The following is a 22,182-nucleotide window of genomic DNA, read 5'->3' on the forward strand; positions in this document are numbered from 1 at the left end:
GGTGAGGCCCCACCTTGAATCCTGTGTTACAGTTTTGGGCCCCTCAACATAAGAAGGATATTGAGGTGCTGGAGACAGTGCAGAGGAGGCGATGAGGCTGGTGAGGAGCCTGGAGCACAAGCCTAACGGGGAGCAGTTGAGGGAAATGGGGCTGTTTAGCATGGAGAAAAGGTGGCTGAGGGGAGACTTTATCACTGTCTACCACTACCTGAAAGGAGGTTGTAGACTGGAGGGTGTTGGTCTGTTCTCCCCAGTAGCAAGTGAAAGGACAAGATGAAGTGGCCTCCAGTTGCAACAAGTGAGTTTAGATTGGATATTAAAAAAAATTCTTAATGGAAGAGGTTGTCAGGAATTAGAACAGGCTGCCCGAGACAGTGGTGGAGTCACCATCTCTGCAGGGGTTTAAAAGGCGTTTAGACGATGTTGTTAGGGACACGGTTTAGTGCTAGAGTTAGGTTAGGTTATAGTTTGACTCGATAATCCGGAAGGTCTTTTCCAACTGAAATGATGCTATGATTCTATTCTAGGTTCAAAATTATGAGATTGCCATGGGCAGGCAAAGGATAACAAACCCAGCGTGAAGCACCACGCAAGGGCCCGTGAAGAACATGAACTCTGGCCCAGCCTTCACCGGGACAGCGGGGCAGCTGTGAGTGAGGGGCTGGACGGGCAGGGCCGGCGGGCGTACCTGTGACGTGCTCTGGCGCCTGTGACATCACAGGGGACGAGTCCCCACGGGGCGGTTGTCAGGGGCACCAGCAGCAGCGCTGCCCCAGTCCGGCCTGGGCCAGCGGTGAGTGCGCAGGCGGGGGGAGGCCGGGCTGGACGGGGCCGGGGCAGAAACGCGGCCCCCGGGGGTGGGTTCTCACCCTGCATGGAGGGCCCGGCCGCTCGCGGGAGCACCTTGGCCAGGGCACGGAGCCGCCGCCGCTGGGGCCGGGGCAGCCCTTGCTGCCTCCCAGCTGCCTCGGCCCCGTTCCTAACCTGCCCCCAGTTCCCTGTGGCCCCCAGCCCCGCTCCCCAACCACTAGTACCCTCCCTCTCGCATAGCCCCACTGAGCCCCTTCTCTCCCTTCTCGTGCAGGCCATGGCTCTCTTGGACATTGTCTTCGGACTTTGGCAAATTCTTATCCACAATGTGCAGCTGGTCGGCTATGAGCTGGATGGGGAGACGCACGAGCGCATGGAGCAGCGTGCGCAGATGCTGAACCGGGAGATGACTCGGCTGTGGCAGGAGGTAGAGCGGATGAACCAGGAGCAGAGGAACCAGGAGCAGAGCGGCTTTGCTTGGGCATCCCTGCTCCTCTCCGCCTTGCAGTGCTGGCAGTTCTGGGCCGTTGCTGCAGTCCTGGTCCTGCTCTTTGGGCTCTGCTGGTGGCTCAGGAAACGGAGCCATGAGCCAGAGAGAGAAGAGGAGAGCTCCGGTAACAACGTGGAGGAGGAACACCAAGAAAAGAATGACGACACAAATGACCCAGGAAGGTTTTTTGAGGATCCCATACAGAGGCCAGTTCAGAACCGGGACAGAGATTGCGAAGCTGTGAAGAACCTGGTGCAAAAATTCATCGATCTCTTCAAGTATGAGTTCTCCAATACTTGGTACCCTGTGGTGCAAAAAGCCCTCGAGGTGGGCACCGCCTTCGAAGGTTGGAGTCCCCAGGAAGTAGACATCACCCACCACCTGCTTGTGTCTCTGAAGCCCCCCCGTGGACACATCTTCCAGCTCGAGCCAGGCCCCTCGTGGCCGGTGAGGAACTTTCGCATCCGTGTGGAATTGGAGTGTACCTGTGAGAAGCAGCAGCGAACAGCAGAGACACGTTGCTTCCTCCACGACCCCGAGGAGGAGCAGAGGAGGAAGGAGGGCCCCAACATCCTAGACGACCTCTGCACTGACTCCTACCTGGATGTGCAGAAAACTGCTCACTGGTTCCAGAAGATGGTGAGGCGTTTCTGGAAGGATCTGCTTGAGTCAGCCACACACCGCCTAATGGTGCTGCCCTCGGATCGCTCCTGCAAATTCCGCGTGACACAAGGCTGGGAGAAAAGTCTCTTAACTGAGTTGATGTTTGGGGTGCAGGAAGGTGACTCGGACATCTTCCTGAGCAGCCAGTATGCAGAGGCTGCCTACACCCCAAGCACGATCTGGCCAGAGACCTACGCTGTGGCAGAGAGGAAGTTCTTCAGCTATATTGCCAGCCAGGCACAGCCTGACATCTGCCACCTCAGGTGCCTGCAGCTCTGCGTCAGCAGCCTGCTGGGCAGAGACTTTTACATCTATACGCTGAAGACAGTTGTGATGCACCTGCTGACCATCATACCCCTGTCACGCTGGCACAAGGACGCTTTCACGGAGCGGCTGGAGGACATCATGCTGTACCTGCAGAGGTGCCTGAACAAGAAAGGCCTCAACCACTTCTTCATCGGCAATGATAATGTGCCTGAGGAGATCATCTTGCCCCTGGAACTGCAAACGGCTAAATGGCTCAATCTCTTCCAGCACCTGGAGCACAATCCTGACGCCTATGAGGAGGCATGGCTTGATTTTCTGGTGCTGCAATGTTGGCTTCGTAAACAGGTTCTCCACGGACACTGAAAGAGGTCGTCCTGCACGAGGAGGCCTGTGACAGGGACTCCGTTACCAACCGGACAGTGACTGTACCCCTGACTGTGAGACACTCCATTCCTTCTGGGAGCTTTACCATCTGCAAAGTTGCCAATAAAAGTTGTGTTTGAACAAATGCTGAATCCGTGACTGTCTGTACATCACTTTCTTGGGGAACACAGGCATAGGGTGCAGGTTCTCACAGAAGATACCCCTGTAATCCCTGGCAACTAAGACCTTGCCGCACAAAGCCAATACGCTGCTGAGCTGCCGCAGAATTAGGGAACCTTTTGCAGAAGAGCTGATGTGGCGGGCTCTGGTTTCATAATTCACTTGGCTTTGGCTTCCCAGGTGTTGCGGGTTCATCCCAGCAGGCAGCTTGGCATCACACAGCTGCTCAAGCCCTTTCCTCCAGTGGCACGGTGGAGAGAATCTGAAGGGTAAAAGTGGGAAAACTTGTGCCTTGAGCTAAGGCAGCTTAGTCCGTAAAGCAAGAGCCACATGCCCTGGCAGGGCAAGATTAAGAATTCATTCACTCTTGCCCTGGTCTGCCAGCAGAGCTGCCTTTTCGGGACCTGTTCTGCCACCCTGCACCTTGCCTTACCAGGAAACATCCCGGCCTTGCATGGCTCTCCCGTTACTATCGTAGTATCATAGAATATCTCAAGTTGGAAGGGACCCATAAGGATCACCAATTCCAACCCCCAGGTCCTCACAGTCCTAGCTACAATTAAACCATATAACTAAGATTGTCCTCCAGACACTCCTTGAACTTGGACAGCCCTGGTGCCGTGACCCCTTCCCTGGGGAGCCAGTTCCAGCCACCAACCACTCACACAGGGAAGAACTTCTTTGTAATGTCCCATCTGAATTTCCCCTGATGCGGTGTCATGGAGGCACTCCAAATGTCAATTTTATGCAGACAATACAGGGTCTTAGCCTTCTGAAAGTGACTTTGCAAAGGACATTACTATGGGGCAAAGCACTACCCAAAGATCCACGGAAACAGCTGAACTGTTAATGACATGGCACTCATTGCTAGAGACTTTGAGAGGATTAAAAGAGCAACGGGAACAGGCAGAGACAGTGGAGGGGGGTGGCTTTTCTGGGCTAGATTTGGAATCAAAAATGAAAATGTGCACTGTTCCAAATGCCCCTGTTACTAATGATTCTTCAGCACTGTTCAAGTCTGTGTTATCTGATCGCTTGGATGAGGGTAGCAGCATTCTCTTGAAAAGTTAAAAGGAAAAGAGAAGGAGTATGTGTATGTGTTGCCCCAAGACCAGATGGAAACCATGAAAGACTCAAGCAAAATTAGACCTATGCCATGTAACAGCTATAGATCATTTAGGATGGAACAATGGGGGTTCGGTGAAAGGGGCGGGTATCCCCCAACTTTTGGAAGAGACACCAATTGGCATACCGCAACTACAGGTGCTATTAGTTTCTGAAATCCTGAGGCAGTCAGCAGACCTTGCGTATCGAGCTCTGATAAAGGTGCCTGAAACCGACAAAGCAGCCAACTCATTTACGACTGTTGAACAGGCTCCCAATGAGAATTACATGCAGTTTATTGACCATCCTCAAGAGGCCATCAAGAAGCAGGCTGAAAACTTAGGGGGAATTGTGGGAAACTACATTGGGTCCATGGATTCCATGACAGAGCGTATGGGAACAGAAATTAGCCTCGAAGACATAAAGGACTACCCATGAGAAAGATGGGAGTAAAGGAGCAACTTTGACCATAGCAAAATTAGCCAATGATATGGTACTATTGCAACCTGTAACCAATAGCAACAAGGCACATGAACTGATAAAGACCGTATAAAGCTGCGTTTGTGGCAATAAGTGGAGACTGCTGTTTGTACTTAAGAACTCGGTCTACGTCGTTTGTCTGTCTCAACCATGACAATACTAAGTTCCAAAATAGACTTTATTCTAGCTGGAATGTGTAGCCAAGAAACAGACTAGAAACAGAATCACAGAATCACAGAAATTTAGGGATTGGAAAGGACCTCAAAAGATCCTCTAGTCCAATGCCCCTGCCAGAGCAGAAACACCCAGATGAGGTTACACAGGAAGGTGTCCAGGCGGGTTTTCAGTGTCTCAAGGAGACTCCACAACCTCCCTGGGCAGCCTGTTCCAGGCTCTGTCACCCTCACTGTGAAGAAGTTTCTTCTCAAATTTAAGTGGAACCTCCTGTGTTTCGGTTTGTACCCATTGTCCTCTGTCCTATAATTAGTAGTCACTGATAGGAGCCTGGCTCCATCCTTGTGACACTCACCCTTTACATTATTTATAAACATTAATGAGGTCACCCCTCAGTCTCCTCCAAGCTAAAGAGCCCCAGCTCCCTCAGCCTTTCCTCACACGGGAGATGCTCCACTCCCTTCAGCATCTTGGTGGCTGCGCTGGACTCTCTCCAGCAGTTCCCTGTCCTGCTGGAACTGAGGGGCCCAGAACTGGACACAATATTCCAGGTGTGGTCTCCCCAGGGCAGAGTAGAGGGGCAGGAGAACCTCTCTGACCTACTGACCACCCCCTTCTAAACCACCCCAGGTACATTGGCCTTCCTGGCCACAAGGGCACAGTGCTGGCTCACAGTCATCCTGCTGTCCCCAGGACCCCCACATCCCTTTCCTTTACACTGCCGTCCAGCAAGACTGGAAGCATTCCACTCTCTATGGTCTCCCCAGTGCAGCAGCTGGTGATGACAAAGAGGATTTTCACCCTGTTTTCCCCTCTCACTGTCATGGCCATGGTGGTGATTTCACATTGGCACAGAGCACTGACGGGGCGGGGACCAAGTGAGAGACACCGCTCCATGTGCCTCTGTGTGTCCCCTGGGGTCTGGGGGACACTCTGCCCACCCCAGACACTCCCTGGGGAGCTGGTGCCACAGAACCGAGTGCGCTGGACACAGGGAGACGCTGATCAATCGGCAGAGGGAACTGGTGCTGCACCTTTCCTGCCCAGCAAAAGCACACACTGGGGAGTGGGATCTGATGCGGCTGAAGAGGCCGTCACGAGTAGGTTTGTGACAGGGACTCCGTTACCACCCGGACAGCAACCACATCCCTGACTTTGAGAGAGTCCATTCCTTCTGGGAGCTTTACTTTGTGCGGAGTTGCCAATAAAAGTTGTGTTTGAACAAATGCCGTATCTGTGAGTGTCTGTGCATCACTTTCTGCGTGCAGATTGTCACAGAGGACAACTCTGGAACCCCCTTATGTGTGAGCCAATGCAGGCCCATCACAAGAAGCAGTCAAAGGCCTCAAATGGAATTGCAAAGAGCAAATTTATTTTAGTTAGCTCACTACCAGATCTCTGAAACAGCATCTAAGCTCCTGGGCACAGGTAACGCAAGCGAAGACACCGGCGTTGCGGATTTCAGCCCTGGTAGAAGATCGCTGGGCCTGCTGTGTTCGCCCGTGTTTTCAAGGCTTCAAGCAGCCTTCTGCTTTCTCCCAACAAAGCAGGAATCTCAGGCACAATGCTAAGTTGCCTTAGAGTCTCTCACAGGCCTATGTTATCTACTACAGAGGTTCTACTTGTCAAGCACACAAGGCCAATAGAACTATTAGTGATGCGATGTATGTGCTTTTTCTACACCCCAGCTGCAAGTCACCTGAGCGTGTTTACATTTAATCTCCTTGCCATTCTTCCACTATATTCCCATACATTCCACCCCTTTGCTCAAGTGACAGCTTCTGCTGGGGCCAGCAAAGCCAGAGTTATTTGGTCTTGTGAGGTGTAGCACAGAGCAACTTACAGAGACACACAATAAACACATGTAGGAAAACAAAAAAAAATATCACAGTATCACAGTATGTTTGGGATTGGAAGGGACCTCAAAGGATCATCTAGTCCAATCCCCCTGCTGGAGCAGGAACGCCCAGGTGAGGTCACACAGGAACATGTCCAGGCGGGTTTTGAATGTCTGCAGAGAAGGAGACTCCACAACCTCCCTGGGCAGCCTGGGCCAGGCTCTGCCACCCTTACTGAGAAGAAGTTTCTTCTCAAATTTAAGCGGAACCTCTTGTGTTCAGCTTGATCCCATTACCCCTTGTCCTATCATTGTTTGCCACCGAGAAGAGCCTGGCTCCATCCTCATGGCACTCACCCTTTATATATTTATAAACATAATATTTCCGTAATATTTCTAAAATAATTCTTTAAATCTGCTGTCCCATTCATCTCCTCGAGGAATTAAACGAGACTTTCAGCCAGGCATTATCAGTAGCATGTTTACATTTAATCTCCTCGCCATTCTTCTGTTATATATGTGTGCGTGTTTTATAAGCACTAAACAGAAAAGGGGTGTGATTGTGAGCAGTGTCCCACGCACGTGCAGTACAAGCTGATCCATGTGCACAAGCTATACGCACGTTTTGCAGCGCAGTGTGGAGCGGGACAATGTCCTCCCTCGCCCGGCTGGCCATGCCATGCTTGGTGTGTCCCAGGACACGGTTGGCTCTTTGAGGTACCAGGACACACTGGTGACTCGTCTTCAAGTTCCCATCAACCCAAACCCCCACATCTCTTTCTGTTTGGCTGCTCTCCAGCCTCCCGTAGACTCGATGATCTTGAGGCTCTTTACCAACTTAAATGATCCCATGACTGTGTGATTTAACTTGAAGCTTGCACTGTGCAGAGTCAGGGGTTGGCCTAGATGGTCCTCGTGGGCCCCTTTCAGCTTCCATCAACCCAAACCCCCACATCTCTTTCTTTACGCTGGGCTGCTCTCCAGCCTCCTGGCCCCAGGTTTCTATCTATGGCCAGGAGTACTGTTTCCTTGTGGTGAATTCAGCACTCGGTCTTGTTAAATTTATTCAGTTGGTGGTGAGTGTGTAGCTCTGTAGTCCATCCACAGCTCTCTCTAACATCCCTCTGCCCAGGACAGCGGCCACAGATCCGCCTAGTTTGTCAAGGTACGTTTTGATTCTTCTACCCACATCATTTATAAAAGTTTGTATTGCATTTATTACGGCCATTGCCAAAGCTCTCCCGGCTGTGGTAGCAAGAAGCGCGACCTCTTCAGGGTCTCCCCTGCTCGAACTGAACTCCCCTCGGTCCCACAGCCGTACAGCCCAGAGCCTGCCAAAAGACACCAGAAGCCCAAAAACACACACGCCCAACGTGGGGCTCGAACCCACGACCCTGGGATTAAGAGTCCCATGCTCTACCGACTGAGCTAGCCGGGCGTCTTTGGAGCCGCTTCTTGGCGCGTTTCCTTCAGCACATGACGCGCTGAATGCAGCGCCCCGCCGAGCGGCTCCGCCCCGCCGAGCGGCTCCGCCCCGCCCACACAGAGAAGCGCTGGGCGTCGCTCTCGGCTGCCGGTGGTTGGCCGGTGCGAGGGCCAATTGGAGCGCGTGTTGCTGCGCGGTCGGGAGCGTGAGCGAGGCCGGGGGGCAGGGGCTCCGTCCGGCTGTGCTGAGGCGCCGCCATGAGCTCCATCGGGACCGGGGTGAGTGCGGCCCGCTGGGCCCGCGGCAGCGCGCCCGGCACAGCGCCGGTCTGACGGTCCCCTCCTGTGCTGGCGGCGAGTAGGGGGGGGTTGGATTGGCCCGGGGCCAGCAGCCGCCCCCCCGTTCCCTTGCGCTCGCCCCCGCAGGGAGCGCGGCCGCTGCGGGGCTGCCGGGGTGCGGGCGGCCTGTGGGCTCGGCCTCCTCCGCGCAGAGCGGCCCGGGCCGGAGCCGCTGCTGAGTCACTGCAGCCCGTTAGGCCGAGGGAACCGGAGGCGGGGGCGGAGCCGCTGCGGGGGCCGGGGCGGGGATCGGGTCTCCCCTGGCTCGGGCGGTGCGGGGCTTGGGGGCGGCCCCGGGGTGCGGAGCCGCGGAGGGGCCGCTCTGTTCTACGCTCAGGTTGCGATGCAGCTCTCGCCCGGGGCTCCCCGGGCTGGCGGGGTCAGACCGCGCCGCCAGGGTGGCTCCTGGGGCCGGTTGTCACCCGGGGCCTGCCACCTGCCAGGGTGGCTGCTGAGCCGTCGTCGCCCGTCGCCTTGCAGCCCCACGGGACCTTCGGCAGGAGGTGAGGGAGCTTCTGCGCTCTCTTGCCTCTGTCCCGACCCGCAGCTCTGTGCTTAGGTGGTGCTCGGGCAGTAAGTTGAGCAGGAGCCAACAGTGTGTCCTGGGTGCATCCAGCACAGCATGGCCAGCCGGGCAGGGAGGGGGCTGTCCCGCTCCACTCCACACTGCTGCGGCCTCGCCTGGAGCGCTGTGTGCAGTTCTGGGAGACACAGGGTAAAAAGAGATATTAAGCTACTGTAGAGCGTCCAGAAGAGGCTACAGAGTTGGTGAAGGGTTTGGAGACGAAGCTGTGTGAGGAGTGGCTAAAGCCACTTGGTTTGTTCAGCTTGGGGGAGACTGAGAGGAGACCTCATTGAGGTTACAGCTTCCTCACAAGGGGAGAAAGAGGGGCAGATGCTGATCGCTTCTCTTTAGCGACCAGTGACAGAACCCGAGGGAATGGCAGGAAGATGTGCCGGGGGAGGTTCAGGTTGGACATCAGGAAAAGGTTCTTCACCCAGACGTGCTGGACACTGAACAGGCTCCCCAGGGAGGTGTTACAGCCCCAAGCCTGACAGTGTTCAAGAAGAGACTGGACAACACCCTCAGACACACGGTGTGAACTGTGGGGTTGTCTGTGCAGGGACAGGAGTGGGACTTCATCATCCGTGTGGGTCCCTTCCAACTCAGGACATTCTATGATTCTATGATTTTTATTTTATTTATTTTCAAAACTAATAATATAAATTTCAAAGGCATACAGACAGTTCCCATAGGTTTGAAGTATTTTGTAATGTGCGGTGCTTGCAGACCTGTGCAATGTCTGGATTGACAGGGTTTGAAGTGTGGGTGTATCCAGTCCTGATGTGATGACTTCTCAGAGTTGTTAGTGTATGTTTGCTGCTGTTCATGCACCTTGTGTAAAGAACTTCATAGCCATTCATGTCATGCGGGTGCCAGTCATACACTTATAAATAAACAAACTTCTGAAAATACTGGGATATAATGTGTTCCTTTTTTCCTGAGTAGCGTGTTTTCTTTTTCAGTATGACTTGTCAGCTTCCACGTTTTCTCCAGATGGCAGAGTATTCCAAGTTGAATATGCTATGAAAGCTGTGGAGAATAGTAGGTAAGATACAAATATCTGCATCTCTGTCTGTTGGCTGGTCTTGTTTAAAGCAGCATCATTGGACTAGACAAGCATGATGGCATTGCAGATAAAATTGTTGTTAAAATTATTTCTGAGCAACTGTGTCCTAGGTTCAAATTAAGTGCAAAAGTAGTGTAATTACTTTTGCTTGCTGGAAATTGCTTTTCATGCTTTCTAGAAATCACTTTTGCTTGCTAGAAACAGGTATGTTGTGGAGAATGGAAAAGGCAGTAAACTTATTCATGTGTGTTGAGGGTAATAAAAATCTTATGCTTTGGGTCAAAATCTGATCATAGGTCTCATTAATGTGTTAGGTGCTTGGCTGTTATGGTAGTAAAGCTGTTGTGGCAGCACTTAAAAGCCTGTTTTATGGATGTGAACTGAGGCACTGAAAGTCTGACGTGCTCAGTGCCTCATAAATTCATAGTAACTTCATTGCATTCCTTGGAAAACAGGACATCCATGTCCTGCTGAAGCTACTTCAGCTTCTCTGCGAGTGTCTGTCTTCCCTTGAGTACAGGCAAAGGAGTTTTGTAAACTAAAAATCCCAACTGCGCTCTAGCAGCAGCGAGATGATTGATTAGCCAGGAGTGGACCGGATGACCCACGTGTCTGATCGCAGCCACAGGATCGGTCAAAGTATCTTGTGTAGAGCCTCATGCCATGGTTGGTAATTTCTGCCCAATGATGCACTTTTGGAGACTTAGAGAATGAGTTGTCACATCTCCCAGATCAACAGTGAATTTACCAAAAAGAGAGGTTATACGGGCTGTGGTTTTTGTACTGGTATCGTTCAGCCCAGTGACGGGGCAGCGGCTGCGCCCCTCCTGCTTATTGTCCTCAGTGCTAAAGTGGAGCTGTAACAAACGTACCTATGGGGAGCTACTGTCATTGTTTCTTGCATTTTGTTACTTCTCTGTTACGTATTTTGCACTATAATTCTGCTTCTGTGTGAGAAACTTATATTTATCTTGTCTTTCAGTACAGCAATTGGGATAAGATGCAAAGACGGTGTTGTCTTTGGAGTAGAAAAACTAGTTCTGTCCAAACTTTACGAAGAAGGTTCCAATAAACGTCTCTTTAATGTCGATCGGCATGTTGGAATGGTAAGGTGCTATTTAATTTTGGTTTTTAATAACTGAAAGCAGAAGTCTATAAATCATAGAATCAATAAGTAGATCAAGAAAATAATCTTTATGTTTCTGTGTACAGAGTCAGAAACACCAGTGGGTTTTTTGATTGTTTTTTGTAATATATTCTTGAGTGCACACACACGTATATAAGTAAAATTCAAATTCAAAATAGAAGGTATACATATTTTTGAAGCTGGTTTTAAAGTTTTTTGAATGCTTTTCGGCAGCCACTTCAAACTTGAATGCAAATCTAAACACAGGTTTTAAAGTGGTAATTTTTTATTGCAACTAACAAATAATGTGTGCTAAGGAGAAAAGATGCTGCATAGAAGACTCTCTTCTCAGCAGTGTGAGAGTCAGCTGAGTCCTTTAAAGACTGGCCTTATAATTACCAGTTAACCAATAACAGTGATGTGACAACGATGCCAAGTAGTGGTTACTGTGGGACAGAAATGCCTGGTGTTACCTGTTGAATATATATTATATGAAGTATTGTTTAGGTTAGTGTAATTGTGGCAAATCATAAGATGCTATTTAGCACAAAGACAATTTTGTTTATTGACATTTCCTAGTGAAAAACTGTATACTGTATTAGTACGGAATCATATTGACATGTTTTGAGCTTGCTAGCAGATGGATAGTTTGATTGAATTCACTTGTAGTACATGGAATTCGGTAAAGATCTTGGTTAAGTCACACAATTAAACTTTCATCTATTTATTTTATTAAATCATTGCAAGATATGTTTGGCCTCGCTGATGGTAATTCTCATTTCAGGCAGTAGCAGGACTTCTGGCAGATGCTCGTTCTTTGGCAGATGTAGCTAGAGAAGAGGCTTCTAACTTTAGATCTAACTATGGCTACGATATTCCACTGAAGGTAAGAAATTGGTGCAGTTCACTCAGGATTTCTGGCTTTCTTAGTCTTGACATGGAGAATTGAGTTTTATTACTTGAGGTTTACTTAATTCTGTAAATAAAGTGTTTGATTTCTTTTTCCTTTTAGCACCTGGCGGACAGAGTGGCGATGTATGTGCACGCATACACGCTGTACAGTGCTGTCAGGCCTTTTGGTTGCAGGTAACTCTTGGAAACATACACTGTTTGTAACTGTCTTTTGTTTCACAATTGCTCAAACTACTTAGGTTGTCTGAGAGCTTTTTTTTAAACTTTGAATAAGTAACCTACGATTCATCTCATAAACAGATTCCCTTCCCGTTTCTCATTGTGTGTGTGTGTAAAACATTAGGTGAAGAATTCACATTTGGATATTGCGCCAAGATTAACAGTTTGTCCCTTAATTTTAAAGTTTTGAAGAGTTGATGCTACTAAGTTGATGACAGTGATGAAACCAGAACTTTCCTCTGCAATCATCCTGCTTGCTCTGGTAGCTAAAGAGTAGGTTACAACTACTATGCAGTTCTAGTACAAAGGGACTAAGTAACTGAGATCTGCTCTCTAGTTGCAGATAAATGAAATGATTCTGGCAGCCTCGGGGTGCTGGGCTGTCATGGTAACACTGAACTCTTCTGACAAATAGCTTAGTAGAATGTAGCAAGAAACCTGAGTTGGCGTAGTCTCTGTTGTTCTGTGTGGGTTGGTAGAAATGTTTCTAATTTCACTTTTCTCCTCCAGTTTCATGTTGGGGTCCTATGATGAGGATGATGGTGCACAACTTTATATGATTGATCCATCAGGAGTTTCATACGTGAGTGTGTCAAAAATGTTTCCATCTTGACATAAGTTCCGCTTTTAAAAGTTCCTACTTAGGAGAATATTAAGTGCTGTTCCAAAACAGCTGTTAATTTTTTTTCTCTTTGTGCCTGGGAAGATTTCTAGTGCATCGCTGCTTAAAAATGCACAGAGCTGGGTTTTGCTTATTTGTGTGTCCTTGTTAAATGCACATTGTGTATCTCAGTCTCCATGAAACTAGTTTTAAAGCTTGTCTAAGAAATTTGGGAGTTCATTCCACCTAGCTATCTATATCCAATGAAAAGGCCCATGTGCTGCCCAAAAAGAGTAAGTGATACCCCATTCAGTAAATACTTTCAGATGTGAGGGCTGCTGCTCTGACACTGGCTGCCAACAGCAAGTCAAACCAAAACAGATACTTTTGTTAATTGGTGTTCGTGCTGCCTCTTCAGCTGTTATTACACACAGGATGGTACATGCTCATACTCTTCTGATCTTTTGAAGTTTTCTTTCAATTTATCCAATACCACAGCTGTTGAGGGAAATAAAATTACTCTTTTTTATGTGCTTATGCTTCAATATATTTTCACGGTATGTGGGTTTGGGTGTTTTTTTTGTCTAGTTGGACTTCTCTAATTCTAGTTTGCTCTTGCATTTACTGTAATAACAATACAAAAATTGAACAGATATGTTTCTGTCCAGAAACTACTGAGCACTGCTCTGTTCTGTCAGCAGTGGTAGTACTTAATCTAGTAATTGGAATCCATTCAACAATTTGGGAACGTGCCAGAGAGAGAACAGCACCAAGGTGTGTTAGCCTCTCCTGTGTGAGCAGGATGGGGTCGGCATATGCTGAGTGACAGTAAGAACTGCAGAGGGCTTAGTATTTAATTAAATTTGCCTATTTTTTGTTTCTTTTTTTTAGGGTTATTGGGGGTGTGCCATTGGTAAAGCCAGGCAAGCTGCAAAAACGGAGATAGAAAAACTTCAGGTATGACGTTATGGTTTTGTTATGCTGTTGCAAGAAAAATATTCTTAGCTTATTATGTTACCTTTTTGGATGCCTAAAATGTATAAAATCCAAGAGGAGCAGATGGAATATTGTATATTCTAGGAGATGTTTTAGCTTCTACCACAGTAGTATTTCTCAAGCCTTGCCCCTGGGCAATGTGTAGTTAACAGGGAGTGCACGTGGTTAAAGAGGAAGCATAAACATCCAATTCCGTGTGTGCGAGTGAGCAAAGTAATTTGAGTGAATATTGAAAGTGTAACTAAGTTCTTAGTTGTGAATGAAAACCTTCGGGCAGCGTCGTACAGGGTGGTATAATCTATTTTTTCCCAAAGGTTTTTTGTTTAAAAAGTTGAAAAAAAAGCTGGTCTGATTAAAAAAAGCTGGACAGTGAGTGGAACTGCAGGATACTGAATGACCGCTGGAATATTATGACTCTGTAAATGTAATGGAGAAAAATAAAGTCCTTGACAGGTAAGATGGTGTTTCCCAGCTGGCTAGTGTTGAGGTACGGCCTTTTTTCAAAAGACGCGTCCATGAGCTTGTTGCTGACTGTCATACACCTCTCCAAGCATCTTTACATGTCTGAAAAGGATGTTAGTGCTGTGAACACCAGGCAGAGTACAACTGTATGGTGCACTATTGTTGTTACCAAAAAGAGCTGTTTCTGCTCAGCATTTCCTGCTTGCACAATAGTGTAACTTGAGTTTTACGGTAAAGTTCTGTAAGCGCACACCAAGAAGTTGTTTTGTAGCCTTCTGAAGGAGCATGCAAACAGTTGGCTGTGTAAAACCAGTCTGGGGACTAGACTACTGGGATGTGCTGCTGTGCCTTGAGCTGACCTAGAACCGTGTTAGGATCCTGAAAGACTTCTGTCCTTACATCTTGATAGCTGATGCCTTTGGAATTGGAGACAACATGGGACGCCCCTAGACCTGGTCTGTCTCATGTAATTCTTACTTGATTCTCTGCTTGCATCTTATTTATGGTTTTGGTCTGCAGAAGTACATCGCAGCTGCTCTTGGAAAGGTTCAGACTTCATATGGCTGCCGTGCTTTTAAGAATAGTCTGTTTATGGTGCTGTAGCATCGTAACTGAAAAATCACAGGAAAAATTGAGATGTTCCTAAACTTACTTCATTCAGTCTGGAATCTGGTCAGATGCTTGAATACCAAATCAGAAGTAGGAAGCCTACAAGATCATCTGATCTAGATACTGATACAGGAATCTTGGTGTCTGAGAAAATCATAATTTCAATTTCCACGTGTGCAAACTGGCATAATGATATGTTGGGTAATATATCATCTACCCCCAAAATTTCATTTTCTGTCCAGTGCTGGGATTTAAAATAACTTCTGGTATATTCCCTGATTTTTGTACAGCTAATAAGTATGTTTACTGCTAGAACTTTACAGTAGAGCCTGTAATCTTTAGCGTATGGGAACAGTGGTTTGTCGTATGGCCCAACTGCATTTATTTATTTAATGGCTTGTTTGCAGAATGTCTTCAGTAACGCGTATGATCTTGTCACAGCAATGTGAAGCAAGTCCAGTCTTGCATGCTGATGCTTTTTGTTAACTGTAGACAGGGCGGGTTTCCAGGTCAGGCTTAATTTTGATGAGATGAATTTGTAAAAACTGAAGTGGGAAAAAGACCAGAGTACAAAAGCTGTTGTGGGTGATACCACCTGCTGTCAGCTAAGACTTGTTCCTGTGGAAGACACGACTACAGGTGGAAAAAGAGGCAAGCAGGTGGTCAGAACTTTAAACCCACGTCACAGGTACTGCAGAGCAGATCCTGTATCCAGGTGGGGACACAGGGTGCAAAACCCTCCTATGGAGGTGAGGGTGCAAGCAGGAAACACTGCACTGATCACATCTGTCGCATCTTATGTGAGTGTCTGCTATCTTCAGCTGTGGGAAAACTTAGAATCACAGAATGGTTTGGGTTGGAAGGGACCTTCCCAGCTCATCCAGTGCCACCCCTGCCATGAGCAGGGACATCTTCACCAGCTCAGGTTGCTCAGAGCCCCGTCCAGCCTGGCCTGGGATGTCTCCAGGGATGGTTCATCCACCACCTCTCTGGCCAACCCGGACCAGGCTCTCACCACCCACAGTGTAACAAATTTCTGGCAGTCTTGTGGAGAGTACTTGACTCTCTTGGTGTCTTCTGCAGCGCTTCTGCAGCTCTGACGCTACGTACAAGTTTTTGATATATGGACATAATTGTCATTAACTCCTGTGATAAGCTCCTACAGTGTTTACTCTTAGTGTCTGCAGAATTAACACACCTGGCATGGGAAAAGGGTAATGGCACAAAATAAACTGACTTCAGTTTCCCTCTTGTAAATACGTGTGATAGTAGCAGACTTCTGGGTTTTCCTATTTCACCACTAACTTTTTAAGTGTAAATACAGAGTAATTTAAATGTTTGGGTGACACCGAGTTCTGTTTGTACACAGCAGCCGGTGCTGTGTGTGTTATGGATGGAGTGTCACAAATTAAGGGCTGAGGCAATGGGTCTCTGTCATCTTAATTCCTTTGTGGGTGTCTCAAAACTAGCTATTGTACTGTGGTTTTGAAAACTTTTTGAGCGTCGGATAGAGATTATAATATATAATTAATGGGTTACATACTGAGTTCAGTGTAAACAATTGGGAAATAAAGGAATTTCAACTTGAAAATCATTTTATGCTAGAGGAAGTGTACTGCACTGTGTTTCATGACACATGTCCTGTTGATTCCAATGAATAATGATGGGCACAGTTTGAGTGCAGTATCAAAGGCTGGTATCTGTCTGGTTGGTGCAAATGAAACCTTGAGAAAGGAAATGAGGCAAATCTTGTTTCATCCCTGCATTAATGAAATATATATATATATATTACCACTTTGTAGTCCAGAAGAGTTAACTGGCAAGAGATTTGACCCTCAGAACGTAAGTTTATTATTGGAAATTGGCATGAGATTTTGTTTTAACTGTGAAACTGTCAGAAGACTGATGTAACTGTGAGAAAATACAAATTGAGATGCTCTTACCTTGCTCAGGCATGCAGTTGGTTGTTAACACTAGAACAAGATTATCCTCTTAGGGCATTACTTAAAAGACAATATTGCTTGCATGAAATGTTGGTAAGGCTGAAAGTATTACTATACTACCTAGAAAGGATATATTATACATGATAATATGGTGCTTCCCCAATTTGTACATGAGGTTATTTTATGTCAGTTGATCAGAAAGCATCTCATAACAAGTCAGGATTTTACGATGTTGATGTTTAGACTGGGGAAGTTTCCACAGAACAGTTTTTTCATAGAATCTTGTCACTTTTATCAGTGCTGAACAAAAAGCTCATTATGCATCTGTGCAGGCACTTATGTTCTGGCTTTGTGGAAAACAGTATATTCTCTTAAGCTGTGTCTCTTTTTGTGTACAGATGAAGGAAATGACCTGCCGTGACGTTGTTAAAGAGGTTGCAAAAATGTAAGTCTCCAACCTATTTTTCCAACTTGACTAAAATCCGTACTGGTGAGCTTGATGTGGCTTCAAACTGAAGCTATTCCTTTTAATTTGGGTACCAGGTTTCATTTCTACTAGATAAGTGCTCATGCTGACTCTAGTATATTCTGCTATTAATATTTTTTCCCCTTCTTGTGAGATAGGGTATGCGACTTAGTACTGAAAAAAATGCTGAAGGATATGAAGAATACACCTTTTGATCTCACCTGCTACTTTCTATAGGTGCAACTTGTAGCACCAGTGGATTAAGGTTAGAACTGTCTGAATAGGGTCACTGGTTTTAAAATATATAAACCAGGTGGCAGATCGGGGAAGCTCCTTGGCATCCTGATTCCGAAGAGAGAGCTGTAGACTTTGTTACACAGATTGAACAGTGAACTGGTGCTTCAGACATTAAGTAGCAGTCCAGAAATGAAGCTGAGGTCTTTGACCCAGCCTTCCTGTTTGCCTAAAACAAGACTCAAGTGCTTAGGAAAGGAGCCAAGTATTCACTCCATGTTTAAAGATGTGTGTAGGGTATAGCTGGTCTCATTTAAATGACAAAGCTTGATGCCACGTGGAAAAATTTGAAACATTTGCTGTTCACTGATGCGATTTAGGACAAGACATCACTGATGTAATTGCCTGTAGTCACTAATATTATACCACAAATGCTATGTGAGGATAGTGGATTTACAGGAAAAAAAAGGTACCATTTCACAGTATCACAGTATGTTTGGGATTGGAAGGGACCTCAAAAGATCATCTAGTCCAATCCCCCTGCTGGAGCAGGAACGCCTAAGTGAGGTCACACAGGAACATGTCCAGGTGGGTTTTGAATGTCTGCAGAGAAGGAGACTCCACAACCTCCCTGACCAGCCTGTTCCAGTGCTCTGTCACCCTCACTGAGAAGAAGTTTTTTCTCAAATTTAAGTGGAACCTCTTGTGCTCCAGCTTGATCCCATTACCCCTTGTCCTATCATTGTTTGCCACCGAGAAGAGCCTGGCTCCATCCTCATGGCACTCACCCTTTATATATTTATAAACATTAATGAGGTCCCCCCTTAGTCTCCTCTTCTCCAAACTAAAGAGCCCCAGCTCCCTCAGCCTTTCTTCATAAGGGAGGTGCTCCACTCCCTTAATCATCTTCATTGCCCTACGCTGGACCCTCTCCAGCAGTTCCCTGTCCTTCTTGAACTGAGGGGCCCAGAACTGGACACAATATTCCAGATGTGGTCTCACCAGGGCGGAGTAGAGGGGAAGGAGAACCTCTCTCGATCTACTAGCCACCCCCCTTCTAATACACCCCAGGTACCATTGGCCTTCCTGGCCACAAGGGCCCAGTGCTGGCTCATGGTCACCCTGTTGTCCACCAGGACCCCCAGCTCCCTTTCCCCTACACTGCTCTCTAATATGTAATTTCCCAACCTATACTGGAACCTGGGGTTGTTCCTGCCCAGATGCAGGACTCTACACTTTCCCTTGTTAAATTTCATCAGGTTATTCCCCGCCCAACTCTCCAGCCTGTCCAGGTCTCTGATGGCAGCACAGCCTTCTGGTGTGTCAGCCACCCCTCCCAGCTTAGTGTCATCAGCAAACTTGCTGATAGTGCACTCTATTCCCTCATCTAAATCGTTAATGAATATATTGAATAATATTGGCCCCAGCACTGACCCCTGAGGCACTGCACTAGATACTGGCCTCCAACTAGACTCCGCACCATTGACTACCACTCTCTGGCTTCTCTCCTTAAGCCAGTTTGCAACCCACCTCACTACTCTATTGTCTAGACCACACCTCCTCAACTTAGCTGTGAGGATGCTGTGGGAGACTGTGTCAAAGGCTTTACTGAAGTCAAGGTAAGTAAGGCACATACTACTGAGGGGAAAAAAAGACATTGGGAAGAGAGAAGACTTTCTGCTGAGTATCAATTGGCCAGTAGTAAACGATCTTGAAAACACTTTGTGAATTAGTATCAAATACTAGTATTCTTTCAAGTATCTACAACACTTCCTTTTAATGCTTTGGGAACAGTTTAATAATCTGCAGCTGCAAAATGGTAATCTCCAGTATTTTATGGCTATTGCTTAGAAGGTTATAAAGAAGTAATAAATACGTTTCTATCATTGGTATTGCAGCCTGTGAAACAATCTCATGCTTTGTGTCTGCGGCTGTCTTAAAAACAAGCAAGGACCTCAGAGCGGTTCTAAAATGGTACAAATAAGGCACAGACTTTCAAATAATGAAAATACTTCTGTTCTTTAGTTTTGCCTCAGCTCAAGGAGCAAGACAGCAAAGATTTTAATTTTTTAACTGCCCAGAGTCAAGCAGAACATTTTTTTCAAGAGCTTGTCCTGGTACACTTTGTGAAAGGCTTGTAACCAGCTGAACACATAAGAAGAGCCTAAAGACCATCTTAAGCCATGATCAGTAAGTCCAGTCTAAAAGTGGCAAAAGGGTGTCAGAAGAACATAAGTGTATAGTGATATTTCCCTGGACACCAGTGTTAACTTTGTTCTTTATATTTGTTTCACAATATTTTAATACAACTTTAATTGGAAGTACTTGGTATGGTGCAGAAGGTATCCTTCCTGCCTCCACTATCTCCAAGCTTTCTATGTTGGCTAGAAAAAGCTGGTATTTTTCATATTTTGATTTATTAATACCTTCTGAAACAAACTAAGGAATGTGGCCTTCTCAACAAGCGAAGCCACAGGTTATTCCAAGTTCTACTATTGTTTTGAAGTGTATGTCTCAGCTCAGGGTTGTTATGGTTTGTTTACATGTTCTGCCACTGAGGACTGAATACTATGATGCAGTCAAATCAGTATTGCTGTTAGTGTGTGACATTTTTATCCCACAGACTAAGGAGCAATTTTACTAGTCTGGATGGTACTGCATATGCTATAATACCACTTGCAGTTTTAATTCTGATGACCATCATGTTTGCCATAAGCATGGCAGTCTATATGGAGATCTATGTACAGGCTTCTAGACACAAGATTCTGTGGTATTGGAGTTCAGTCTTAACTGTAAACTGAAATAAGATTTACAGGGGAAGTATAGGACACTCCTAACTGTATTATAACTAATCTGGCAGCAGCATGTAGTAGTTCTGCAGTATTTGAATCTTAATGTTTGTTCTGATTAGGATAACTTGAACATCTCAACTTGCGTCTTAGCTGTAATCATTTACTGTATTGTCATACTAGCAATTAAGCCTGGAAAATTCTCTGATGGTTATTTGTGTGTGTGGGCAGGGGAAGAAGCATGTGGAGAGCTTCTTTTAACCATAAGAGTATTTCAACAGAAGAAATCTGTGAAAGGAAGAAAGTATATTTAGCCTATTGATCGAACTGTTCTAATCTGTACTTTTGTCTGTTCTTTCCAGAATCTACATAGTTCATGACGAAGTAAAGGATAAAGCTTTTGAGTTGGAACTCAGCTGGGTTGGAGAAAGTAAGCATTTCTGTAATTTCTATAAGCACCAGAAAATGTATAACTTTGTGTAACTAAAGTAAAAAATTGCTTCTTCACTCTGTATGTTAAGGTCCCTGTGTGAATTCTACTTAAGATGTACTCTTTTTATTGGCAGTAACCAATGGAAAACATGAAATTGTTCCCAAAGACATCAGGGAGGAAGCAGAAAAATACGCCAAGGTAAGGTCTCACCTGGGTGGTGTTTCAGTGCTTCACTTGGTAAGCCCGGAGTGGAAGGAACCAACTGAAAGCTGGGCTGCTACTGTTTTGATGACTAGAAAATGTATAGTTACACCACACATTAGCATTCGCTGGTGTTATTCTCAAGGGGGAACGGTGAAGTTAACAGTGTAATCCAGGGTTTGTTCTTACAAAACCAGTGTAATTCAGCAGCCTTGCACAAGTGGTGTGTTTCTCCTTCAAAAGTAAATGTATTAACTCTTCCATGATAGTGTGAGTAGGAGAGGTAGTAAGTCATGTTGCCTAGAACAGTTTTTAAAGATAACCATCTGCATTTGCTTCAGAGGTAATGAATGTGCTCATTATTACCCACTAAAGATATGAACTAGCCTGCTGAATACCAGGCTCTGGGCAGGCTGAGAGGATTGTAAAGCTACAGCAAACCTTGTTTTGCTTCTAGACAGAATCAAAAAACAACTGTTAAACTACTTTTTAATTTTTTTTAATAGGAATCTTTGAAAGAGGAAGATGAATCAGATGACGACAATATGTAACACATTGTTACTTCAAGACAAGTACAACTTTTGTTAACTTAGAACAGGTTTGTTTATAATGTATTAAGCATGGGATGCTATCATATACTTGCTGGAAAAAACTGGGTGACCAACTTGCACTAATAAATTTTCCATTTTACTGTCTGTTAGCTTTTATTTCAATAGAGTATAGGCCAGAATCATCAAGAAGCAACTGTACTCTATCAAAACACAAATTAAGGAAGAAAGATATTATTAGGCTGGTGTTTTTCCTCTTACCACAGCACACTGTTGAGCCAGGCCAGGTACAGAAAAACAATCTGCTTAGAAATTTGACAAGTGTGTTGTTTGTACTGCAGAGTTTAATATGAAAAATAGTACTTGATTATTCCTTGATTAACCCCTATCACACTTCTCAGTTAAGTCATAGCCACAGGCTGTGATTGCTCTTGGCAGAAGAGATAACAAAAGCTATTTTACAGTGAGGTAAGTTCTAAAGCTGTGAATTAAAACTGGAATTAATGCTTGAAGTGTTAACTCTTTTTAAATAGCTTTGTTCAGCTGTAGTTTCTTAAATCACTTCTGAATCAGCTTTATCAATTGTTGACCTCCCTGGGAACTGAAAATAAGCTTTCCTGCTTGCTTTCCCAACACTTCCTAGGAAAAGACTGTCCATTCTAAGTCACTTCAAAGCCTTGAAAGACAAGGTAACAAACAGTCCTGTTCACCACCTTAAAACTCAGGTAAAAATTAAAGCCTTTTTTGTACATGCGGTTAAAATTCTAATGCATGCTTTTCTCATCAGACTGCTCACCTTTAGTACTACAAAATAGTGACTGGTAAGACTTTAAAACAAAAGCTTTCCCATACATGCTTGTTTTTTCTTTTTTCCTTTTGA

The 22,182-nt window shown here is 46.0% G+C and overlaps 2 protein-coding genes and 1 non-coding gene across 3 annotated transcripts; 2 read left to right on the top strand and 1 right to left on the bottom strand.

The window, feature by feature from the left end:
- Window positions 1-780: 780 nt before the first annotated feature.
- On the top strand, window positions 781-2,738 carry LOC110354871 (inositol 1,4,5-trisphosphate receptor-interacting protein-like 1). The gene is made up of 2 exons (XM_065066515.1): window positions 781-793; window positions 1,085-2,738. The coding sequence occupies exon 2, from the start codon at window positions 1,088-1,090 to the stop codon at window positions 2,591-2,593; it is 1,506 nt and encodes a 501-aa protein (XP_064922587.1). The 5' UTR covers window positions 781-793; window positions 1,085-1,087; the 3' UTR covers window positions 2,594-2,738.
- A 4,995-nt stretch (window positions 2,739-7,733) lies between these two features.
- Window positions 7,734-7,806, bottom strand: TRNAK-CUU (transfer RNA lysine (anticodon CUU)). The gene has a single exon. It is a non-coding gene; the product is annotated as a tRNA-Lys (tRNA).
- Window positions 7,807-7,896: 90 nt separating this feature from the next.
- On the top strand, window positions 7,897-21,449 carry PSMA3 (proteasome 20S subunit alpha 3). The gene is made up of 11 exons (XM_065063215.1): window positions 7,897-8,072; window positions 9,660-9,742; window positions 10,746-10,869; window positions 11,674-11,775; window positions 11,902-11,975; window positions 12,531-12,603; window positions 13,513-13,578; window positions 17,030-17,076; window positions 20,483-20,550; window positions 20,687-20,751; window positions 21,261-21,449. Exons 1-11 carry the CDS (start codon window positions 8,052-8,054, stop codon window positions 21,303-21,305), a joined length of 768 nt encoding a protein of 255 aa, XP_064919287.1. The 5' UTR covers window positions 7,897-8,051; the 3' UTR covers window positions 21,306-21,449.
- Window positions 21,450-22,182: the final 733 nt, after the last annotated feature.

Source organism: Columba livia, chromosome 5 (genome assembly GCF_036013475.1).
Source record: "Columba livia isolate bColLiv1 breed racing homer chromosome 5, bColLiv1.pat.W.v2, whole genome shotgun sequence".
NCBI classification, from domain to species: Eukaryota; Metazoa; Chordata; class Aves; order Columbiformes; family Columbidae; genus Columba; species Columba livia.